The sequence below is a fragment of the Rhagoletis zephyria genome, unplaced genomic scaffold (genome assembly GCF_001687245.7).
Source record: "Rhagoletis zephyria isolate East Lansing unplaced genomic scaffold, Rhagoletis_zephyria_1.1 Rzeph_scaffold_06013, whole genome shotgun sequence".
In the NCBI taxonomy this organism is placed as follows: Eukaryota; Metazoa; Arthropoda; class Insecta; order Diptera; family Tephritidae; genus Rhagoletis; species Rhagoletis zephyria.
The window spans coordinates 27,712-38,479 of record NW_016163096.1 but is presented as its reverse complement, the minus strand read 5'-3'; the positions used below and the strand labels follow the sequence as shown (position 1 = coordinate 38,479).

At 37.3% G+C, this 10,768-nt stretch overlaps 2 protein-coding genes across 2 annotated transcripts; both read left to right on the top strand.

The window, feature by feature from the left end:
• Positions 1 to 835: 835 nt before the first annotated feature.
• On the top strand, positions 836 to 2,227 carry Ldh (Lactate dehydrogenase). The gene is made up of 2 exons (XM_017628533.1): positions 836 to 1,712; positions 1,792 to 2,227. The coding sequence occupies exons 1-2, from the start codon at positions 879 to 881 to the stop codon at positions 1,954 to 1,956; spliced, it is 999 nt and encodes a 332-aa protein (XP_017484022.1). The 5' UTR covers positions 836 to 878; the 3' UTR covers positions 1,957 to 2,227.
• A 5,947-nt stretch (positions 2,228 to 8,174) lies between these two features.
• LOC108372765 (endothelial lipase) lies at positions 8,175 to 10,468 on the top strand. Its single transcript, XM_017628532.1, has 3 exons — positions 8,175 to 9,117; positions 9,201 to 9,632; positions 9,763 to 10,468. The coding sequence occupies exons 1-3, from the start codon at positions 8,922 to 8,924 to the stop codon at positions 10,281 to 10,283; spliced, it is 1,149 nt and encodes a 382-aa protein (XP_017484021.1). The 5' UTR covers positions 8,175 to 8,921; the 3' UTR covers positions 10,284 to 10,468.
• Positions 10,469 to 10,768: the final 300 nt, after the last annotated feature.

Genomic DNA, 10,768 nt, shown 5'->3' with positions numbered 1-10,768 from the left:
AAAAGAGTAAAGTCGGAATTTTACCCCCTAGGATTGTTCTATATCGAAATAAAAAAATATTATTCTTTATTTTGAAATCAAAAATATTTTGAGGTCGCTCAAAGCATTAAAAGGTTTCCATATATTTTTGTATGGGGAAAAAACCACTTTTCGTGGCAATGATATAGAATTCTTGAAAATCAATATTTTGCAATCGAAAAACTCTGGTTCTCTTCAGAAGACTTGCAATAATAATACCCAATTGTTTATTTAACCATTTTTTTTAATATTAACGTTTTTTTATTTTCCCCCATTGAATTTTTCGGGGTTTTTGTGGGTTTTTGACGAACCTATAAATTATAGTTGCGATTAAGAAGGTTAAGTAAACAATTGGGTATAATTATTGGGAATCGCACAAACACAGTACTAGTTCGGAGGTGGATAGGATAGCTCATTTACATATTTGTTGCGCAAAACGCTTATAGAGTTAGTTACATCCAGGAACGAATTTCCGTCACCTCTAGTCAAGCTTAATTTGGAAACAAATCGATTTCGGCGTTGTGACATCTTCCATTTCAGAAACTAGACTAAGTTTGACAGGAGATGATGGAACTTCTTTCCAAAATGCACCAACTTCTCATCCTGCCCACACTACGCCTTTCCAAATATATACATTATTTATACGTACAACAAATCGTCGGATCCTAAGAGAAAATACGTTGCTGGGAATGATACTTTTTTTTAACTATTTTTTATTATTTCCAGTTACGTCTCTTCTCTTAGCAGCGGTCGATATAGACACACATACATACATATGTATATGCTACATACTTTAAAATATCTTAACAGCTCAAATACTAATGTGATCCACTATTTCTCTTTTTCCATTTGCAGCAAATATGTCCACCGTTTTAGAGAATCTGATGAGCCAAGTGGCCGAAGTCTTGCCCTCGAGTGGACGCAAAATATCCATTGTCGGTATTGGCCAAGTTGGCATGGCCTGTGCATTCAGTATTCTTGCCCAGAATGTTTCCAACGAGATTTGTCTTGTCGATGTGTGCAAAGATAAGTTGCAAGGTGAAATGATGGACTTGCAACACGGTTCCAATTTCCTAAAGAATCCCAAAATCACCGCCAGCACCGATTACGAAGCAACTGCCGGTTCGCGTCTATGCATTGTGACAGCTGGCGTACGCCAAAAGGAAGGCGAATCACGTTTGTCGTTGGTGCAACGCAACACCGACATACTCAAGCACATCATTCCCAAGTTGGTGCAACACTCACCGGACACCATTTTGTTGATGGTCTCCAATCCAGTGGATATTATGACCTATGTCGCATGGAAATTATCCGGTTTGCCAAAGAATCGTGTCATTGGCAGTGGCACCAATTTGGATTCGTCACGGTTCCGTTTCTTGATGTCACAGCGTTTGGGTGTAGCGCCCACATCTTGCCATGGCTGGATCATTGGTGAGCATGGTGACAGTTCAGTGGCTGTGTGGTCGGGTGTGAATATTGCTGGCGTGCGCTTGCGTGAGTTGAATCCGAACATTGGCACAACTGAAGATCCAGAAAATTGGCAACAAGTACACAAGAAGGTCATCGATTCGGCCTATGAAGTGATCAAGTTGAAGGGTTACACCTCATGGGCCATTGGCTTGAGCTCAGCTGCGCTAGCATCGGCTATCTTGAACAATACAAGCAACATTGTGGCTGTCTCAACTTCAGTACAGGTGAGTTGTTGGATGGCATTGTTGCGAATTTTTTATTTCATACAACTAAATTTGTCCGTTTTTTTTTTCTGTTGAATAGGGTGAACACGGTATTGACAAGGATGTGTTCTTGTCCTTGCCTTGCGTCTTGAATGCCAACGGCATTACCTCGCTCGTCAAGCAGATACTCACACCCACCGAAGTGGAACAATTGCAGAAGTCGGCCAATATAATGGATGAAGTGCAGAAGGGCATTAATTTTTAAGCAGCATTCGAGTGAAGAGAGCTAATTATTGGCTAAGCATAGGAATAAGAAGAAGAGGAAGAGAAAGCAAGCAGAGGAGGAAGAAGAAGAAGAAGAAGAGGCAGTAAACACGTAGAAAATTTGTAAATTAAGTTTTTACGCTGGATAAACTTACAGAAAGAAGTATTTATTGAAATAATGTTAAATGTGTAATAAGAAAGCCAACACGCCACTTTTTTGTTTGTAGTCGAATTTCATACACACACGCATACACGCATATTTGTACGCCATTAATTTATGTGTTTAATTTTAATTGTTTTTATTTTAAATGTTCCTAGTCTAAAAATGCAAAAAACACACACAAATAAAAGAAAACATTTTACTTTTACTATAAAATTTTAACCTGAGTTTTTTTTTATTTTTGTTTTCATAACCATTTAAAAAAAAATATATCTAAAAAAAAATTATTTCAATTAGCATTAAGTAGAAAAAATAAACAACAAAAATATAAAATTGTGTACAAAATATTTTGCAATTATTGGCATTGCAAAATATCGAATACTATGAATCAACCGCAGCTACCTCATTAGCATAATTTTTGAAAAGGGTCGTCGTTGCGAATGCCAGCACCAACAGCAGCTGACTGGGTAAAGTGGCATAACAGCGTTTTGCAGCTAAAAGCGGAATTGCTAGATGGCAGCGCATCGGCAGCTAAGCAGCGATTACCCACATTGCATGTTAGCAACAATTTTTCTAATATAAATTTAAATACATACATACATATATTAAAATAATGGATAACGAAAATTTTGGAGAAAGATAGTCGAAAAAATATAACAATATCATTAAATTAGCGCAAGATATCAAGCGAAATGCATTATCATTCCTTTGAAAACGTACGTACGTAGTAAAATTTTGTGCATATTTTACCAGACTTATAAAAAAAAAAATAGATGTAATCTTATGCAACTAACTAGTTTAAAATATACTTACAGAACTTATCAAAATTCGCACCCATTTGTAATTGATTATCAAATGCACGGTACTAGAATATACACACTCAAATACTCAGGAAATTATATAGCTAAACATTGTTTTTATCATTTGTGTAGCTGGAAAAATAGTTAAGTATGCAGGGTGTACCATAAACATTGAAGTTTTCATTATTGCGTACTGCCACTGCGCGGCACCTGGGTTCGATGGCATGGCAAACTTTCGACTATACAAAAGCTTCTCAAAAATCATTTTTCCATTTAGAGGTGGCGTATTATTATAAGTTCGACCAAACACTTAGAAAGATAATTATGCAAATTAAGTCAACGAAAGATTTAAGACACGAACTTTTATTGCACAGCAAATGAAAACGTGTTCCATAAATGGACAGACAGTTATCCTAATGGTAAACGATCTGGAAGTTGAAATGATCCAGCTCTACTCTCTCTGGATTAGAATTAACCATCACGCAGATGCCCCTTTCGTTCTTAACGTTATGTTCTCAGAATTTTGTTCTAGTTTTGTTCTCTAGGAGAACGAAAAATGACACTGAAGATGGCACAACGCCGAAACCGGTTTGTCTCCAAACCGAATTTGACAAGGGATGACGGAAAATCGTTCCACATTACATCATACTCCTACCCTGTCGGAAACTCCAACAACGAAAATGAGAACCTTCTCGATACTTTCGTCCTGATTTCGTTCTCATTCATATTTCATATTTCATATTTTTTCATTAATCAATAAACAGTAAGTTCACAGACTGTGTAGCAAAATTATATTAGGCTTAACATTATCAATAAACAATAATTAGTAAAGTAAAGCTATGTTAAGTGTCTTATGAGCAGGCTCTTAAAAGTAAACTTGGTATAGCAAAAGTCAAATCCCAAAGAAAAAGAAAAATCATTTAATTCCGAAAGTGTCCGTCTTATAGGAGCATTCATCGCATAAACTGTTCTAGCAAAACCCACATAAAACATCTCGTTACAACGAAGGATCCGTGAAGGTACATTAAAACTAATTCGAAACGTTCCCGACAGTTTTGTTCTCAATCTGTTCTTCTTTAGAACGTTCTTGAGAGTTTTATTCTCGTTTTGTTGGAACGTTCTTTTTCGGAGCGCTCCAAATATGGAGTGAGAAGAGAGTGTTTTTTTGTTAAGTACCAAGCCCTATAAACAGGTAAACGGAGCAAAAACAACATTTATGTATGTTTTGTTGTTGCTTGCCTTATGAAAAGTGTAAAAAACTGTTCTGATTTTGAGTAAAAATTAAAAGTTAAATTTGAAAAAAATTTGTACCTACGACTTTCTGTCTTAGTAAATTTTGTTTGCTTCTCGAAGAATTGATCCATCATATGCAAGACCCAATAATCAGCGAGTGTGCTGCGGAGTTAGGTGAACGTCCCAAACGTTGCTTTTCAATCGCTTGTTTTGTATGGAAAAAGGTTTCACATGCAAAAAGATTTTGACAATTTATATTTTTTGCGAGAAAAAATTGAAAATTTGACATTTTAATGACCACATAATTTGAAAAAAAAAAATCAAATCAGCCGCTCTACTGATAATATAATAATAATAATAATAGATTGGCGCTTACACATATGTTAGTGTTTGACCGAGCTTCTCCTCCGATTTGTGGCGTGCGCCTTGATGTTGTCATACAAAGCGGAGGGACCTACAGTTTTACGCCGACTCCGCACGGCGGTTGTATTTTTTTGAGAAGCTGTTTTTCATGGCAGAAATACACTCGAAGGTTTGCTATTGCCTGCCGAGGGACGACCGCTGTTAAGAAAAAACCTTTTTAACCGACTTCCAAAAAAGGAGGAGGTTATCAGTTCGTCGGAATATTTTTTTTTTTTTTTTTTTTTTTTTATTTATGTTACCGCATAACTTTGGACCACGTCAACCGATTTCGATAATTCTTTTTGGTAAGGTAGTGTTTCAGAGGTGGTCCCATACTAATCTGGTTGAGATCCGATCAGTGGATCATGAGATATATATATATATTTTTTTTTATATGGGAGTTGAAATCGGTTTTTTTTTGCTAAAAATTACTTGTTTCTATATTTTTTGCGATGTTGCTTTGACCAGAGTTTGAACCCAGGTGCTGCGGAGTGGAAGCGCGCACTGCTTAGCACTACACCACAGCGACCGACACTCTACTGATACTACCAGTTTAATTTGCCTTGGGTAGTACAAAATATTGCAAAGAAGTACATTTGACTGCACATCGAGGTACGAAGTACAAAGGCTCAACCAGAAGTACTGGACTTCCGAAAGAATTACGGTTGGTCACATTATGTATATGCCATATCCAAACCGCTAAGCCCTATAAACGCTGATACATACATTTTCTTCAATTTACACGTTTTCTAGTAGCATAGACGCAAACCATCAGTTACCGGCAGCTTTTATCAAGTTCTTCATACATTTGTACACACTTCTACGGTTGCCACTTCATCAAAATTTTGTGTACCATAATATACAAGTAAAAAGGTCCAAAATAAAATAAAATGTACCATTTTTGCCGTCCAACGAAAATATATACAAAATTTAGGAAAATTCGACAAATTTTCATCAAAATTGCAATTTTTAATCTGAATCTTTAGAACATTTGTTGGTATGCAGTCTTACAGCCCATACTATTTTACTCTAATAAAGGCAAGATTCAACGGTTTAAAAAGTCCGTTGATTTTTGAAAATTTTTTTTGTGACTGATTTTTGTACTTTTCTGCATACAAGCATAAATTTCTTATGAACTCAAATGCGTTAGACCGTAAGCAACAAATTTTCAAAAAATCCACGCCAGTTTTTGTAAATTGCACTTGTTATAAAAAAAAAACACTGCAAAAGCAGCCTACAAACAAAAATTCTCAAAAATCAACGCGATTTTTAGGGCGGTTGAAACTTGCACTTCATTAGACCAAAATAGTATGTGCTACAAAACTGCATACTCAAAAATGTTCTACAGATTCAGATCAAAAAGTTGAAATTTGGATGAAAATTTGTCGAATTTTCCTAAATTTTTATAAAGTTTGAAACTGTGAGTGCTGCTTATTCGAAAGAAAGTTGCTTCAAAAAGGTCCAAGACTAACAAAAAAAAGGCCCAAAGGCTCAAACGGAGAAAAAGGCTCACATTTGGTACAATTGTACCAAAGTGGCAACCGTGCACACTTCCATATATTACCCAAACTTTTGTTGTGCACAATTTTTACATACAAACACATCCATGGATAAGTTATTATATGCACATACATACATATGTACATGCCCTGCTGCAAAAGTGCGCTCGACAATAAAGCTTGCTAACAGTGTTGCCACGGGAATTGTTTTTACCTACCAAAATTTCCTATTAAATCCAACCAAAACCTACCAACATTTTTTTGGGTTTTTAATGCATCATTTTAATGTCAAGTTTATTAAAAAAAGTAGATAACAAAAAATTTAGTAAAACTAAAACGCCGCTAGTACAATAAAAACCAACTAACTGTGTATAACAATTCATTTTTCTGTATAGGTTTATACAAATGTCTCTGCATGTGTAATATTATCATTATTTATACGTCAGGAATACGCGAGCTGAGAAGATCTATTGTGCTAAACCCAGCCCATAAAACCTGCAATCTGTCTGTAGAGAAAGCCCTATTTTATTCAAATTGTACCTTAACTTGCAGTGTCCTGTCAGGATGTCAGTAAGAGTTCTAACTAACCCTCTCTCGGCTAAGTTCAAGACTCTTTTGGCATTCTTCCTGCAGGGATTTATGAATCTCTTTGATTGTCTCATTCCCTTTGACTTCCGCCAGTAGTCAGCCATCTGAGATTCTTCCTAACCCCTAAGTAATTCTGCAATGTATCCTTTAGATGTACCCTTCATCTTCCGGTACCCACCACAGCGTTACGCCATTGTGGGGACGCAGGTGTTTCTGCCTGATACCATTTTAAATGAGTCTAAGGCCTTTAACGCTGCCTGACTTGCCGACATAATATTTATTCTGGCTCCATTTGTATTCGATCTGACCTCTCGTTTTTTTAATTCCTTTTCAAAATTATTCTTAAACTAAAATCGGCCTAAATCTCTTAGGTCTCACATTGCGATACAGATGTATTTCAATAAACTGATGAACTAATTCGAATCTGATTGCTCGCACAAATGGCAACCCTCCTCAATAAAGTGCAGAATAAATCCCTTTCAAACCTATTTATGCCCATACTATAATAACTCATCCAACTTACTGGATAATTTTAATTTAACATTTTAAACACGTGGCAACTCTCTTCAAACATTCGAAATGTTAAAACTAAAGATTTCTTAACATTCTTTCGTTTTACTAAAGTATTTTTATATTTCATACACTTTTTGAATTAGTTAATTGAGTAGGACCCTTCAAACAGGTGGCAGCCTTCTTCAAAAATATTTTCAAGCTTAATCAATGTTAACTCTCCTTATCCGGACACTGCGATACATATTTTAATTAACAAATTATTTAAATTTATTAATTTTCAAACATGTGCCAACCCAGCTAAATACCGTTCAGGAATAAAATTTTTTCAAACGCCTTTCGATTAATACCCATATTTAAATAATTCATTTAACTTATTAAATAATTTGAAGTTAACTTTTTAAACTGGTGGTAACCCCCTTTCAACACCTCAAAAATATTCTTAGTATTCAAACTAAATATTTCTTAACATTACTTCGTTTGACATACATATTTTGATGTTTCATATAACTTGTGTATAAGTACACTTAATTCGTCATTTCAAGTAAGTGGCAACCCTATTACAAATATTCTCAAGCTACTACTTTATGAAAACCCTTTCGTTTGGTATCCATATATGGATACATATTTTTCTTACCTAATATGATTTTTTGAACAGGTGGCAACTCTCCTATAGTTCAGCTAGGAAACAAAGATCTTCCAAACCATTCCGGTTGGTACCCATTTTGTAATAATTGATTTATTTTTTTTATTATCTAATTTGAATATAACTTTTTAAAAGGTGGCAACTCTTTAAAAAAAAATTAAAACCTTATTGCACAACTACAGTTCAAGCCTTTTGATTTGACACCTCATTTTGGAAAATCGAACGAACAGTGCAGATATGAGGGCCGTGATTATTAAATATATGGAATTTAATTGTTCAACAGGTGGCAACTCTTTTTCAAAAAATAAAACAAGTTTGTACATCTACAGGCCAAGCGCTTTAATTTGGCACCCGACAAAAAATGCCTTCGCGTATTATATATATAGATATAGATTGTCGCAGATCCTACCAAAATCCAATATAGCCTACGAACCTACCAAATGGATAAAAACCTACCAGTTTTGTTAGGAAAAGCCCATGTGTGGCAACACTGCTTACTACTCAAACTTTGAAAGTGTGAATGCATTTTCTCAGTACGTCCGAAAATCAGCGAGCTTGGCCGGATCCCAAGTAGTAGACACGTTTGGCCTTGCAAATTTTTCTAGCAAACTTCAAACGTTTGCTAATGGCTACTACATATATCTAGTAATATCTTCTGGTGATAGAAACATGTGTACGTGTCTAAGTCATTTGTGTTCGCACCATCTAAGATGTTGAAATGCAAATCTTTCTTCAGGCAAAATAATAACGTCTGTGACACAGCAAAGCAAATGGGACCGCGTGCGAATAAGCATTGATATCGGATTGCATGCACAATCAGTGTATGTAATTCAACTACTCGAGTCAACACTTCCGATCGCACATCTTCGCGCTACGTGCTACGTTAAGAAAATCATCAGTGACAACGCTGCGCATACAACTGGTGATATCAGTTACCGATAAGGGCACACAGCTTAAAGAATAAAAATCAATATGTGTTTGGCATAAAAGCACTAAACCGCGGCTGCTAACGACTAGAAGACAACACTTGCCTAACAACGCGGACAGGCAGACAGACGGCACGGCGGACAGTTTATGTGCTGAGTAGATTTTTTTTTAATTTTTCGCCGGCGCTTTTTTGACTTTATAATGCAACAAAAAGGAATTTATTTACATTTCCTCTGCCTGTTTAGCGCATTTGTGTTTTTTACGTCTAGCAAGATCAACGCTAGCGATACAAAGGACACGAAGGACTTAGAACAACAGCAACCGACGGTTGAGGCTATACAGCAGCGAAATTTTGAATTGTTGCAAGACACGTTGCCGCTCGGTTGGAAGGCCTTCTGTGAGTTGTGTGTGAATTATGCTCATTGATTGATGGCCGCCCCTTTTTTTTGGGATTGCTATACAATAATAATTTGCTTTCAGGCGAAGCCCCCGTTGACGAATCGGTTATGCTGCTACACAGCGGCATAAATCCCTGCGATGCCAGCATCCACGTAATGACGCTGACTAATCAAAGCGTACAGCTGCCCATTAAAGCCATTTCGGAAATACGCGACTACGATATCAATCCCAAACGTAAGACGCTCATCTACGTGAATGCCTACTACACCGCTGACACCTATTTCAGCGTGCAAGCGCATCTGAAGCTGCTACAAATGACACGTCGCGATCTGAATATTATTATCGTAGACTTTGCCAGCGATGTGCTACAGCTGTACTACACGGTGCGGCATCACGTTGCCGTACAGGGCCACTTTGTGGCGAAAATACTCAGTGCATTGACGCAGCATGGCATCGCTGCGGAGGACATCACCTTGGCCGGTCATTCAGTGGGCGCTAACATAGCCGCNTACGGTGCGGCATCACGTTGCCGTACAGGGCCACTTTGTGGCGAAAATACTCAGTGCATTGACGCAGCATGGCATCGCCGCGGAGGACATCACCTTGGCCGGTCATTCAGTGGGCGCTAACATAGCCGCGCTAGCTGCGAACATCTACGCTAGCCAAGCGTCAACCGCCGGTATGCGTATGGGACAATTAGTGGCCATTGATCCGGCGCTGATGTGTCAATCGTCCGACATGCACGTGCATGCGAATGTTAGCACGCGCGTAATAGTCATACATGGCGAGGGCGATGTGTTTGGCGTGCGTGAGCGACGTGGCACGATCGATATCTATCCGAATGGTATAGGTTACTTTACGCGTCGTAAACTGCAACCAGGTTGTACCACGAAAAGTTGCAGCCATATGTACGCGTTCGTTTTGTTTATGGAAGCGCTGGTCGAGGGTGTTATGATACCGGCAGTGAAGTGTGATAGCTGGTCACATTTCCGTAAACGGCAATGCGATTTCAACGATGCGGTGGCGATCGGTTTGAAATATCCCGACAAGGCTCGAGGCGTGTACTTTTGCTTAACGCAACCAAATCCGCCATTTACTTTCATGGAATACGGCATAAAGTATCAGCGCAGGATGGTTTCGGCAGTTGATACAAATTCAGTGTAGCAAATGGGTTGATAGTATAAGTGAGAGCATAAGACTTGAAATTAAATAAAAACAGAGAGGAAGGCATAGTAGAAGCCTGATTATGGCAACTTAACTTAACTTCACTTAACGGAACTTAGAATTTAGAAAATCAAAATGAAACAGATTTCGGCGTGGCATTAGGTTACGTTAAGTTTTGGCTGTTCAATTATAAGCAAAATCCATTTAAGAGAATTTTTAAGTGAGAGCCTGTAAGTTACGTTAAGTTGCCATAATTAGACCATATAAGATTTCCATAATTTTGTAAGTCATAACATTGAAGCTTGGTTTCGGTAACTTTATGTAATAGTAACTTTTTTACATGGAAGGTATGTGAGTACAATCTAAAAGCTTAACTACGTCAAATCTGACAAGAAATATTAATTATAAAAGGTCAAGTTATGCAACTTTGACTGTAGGTATGCCTAGTGAAGATAACTAATGACAAAAATAAATAAAAAGAAAAA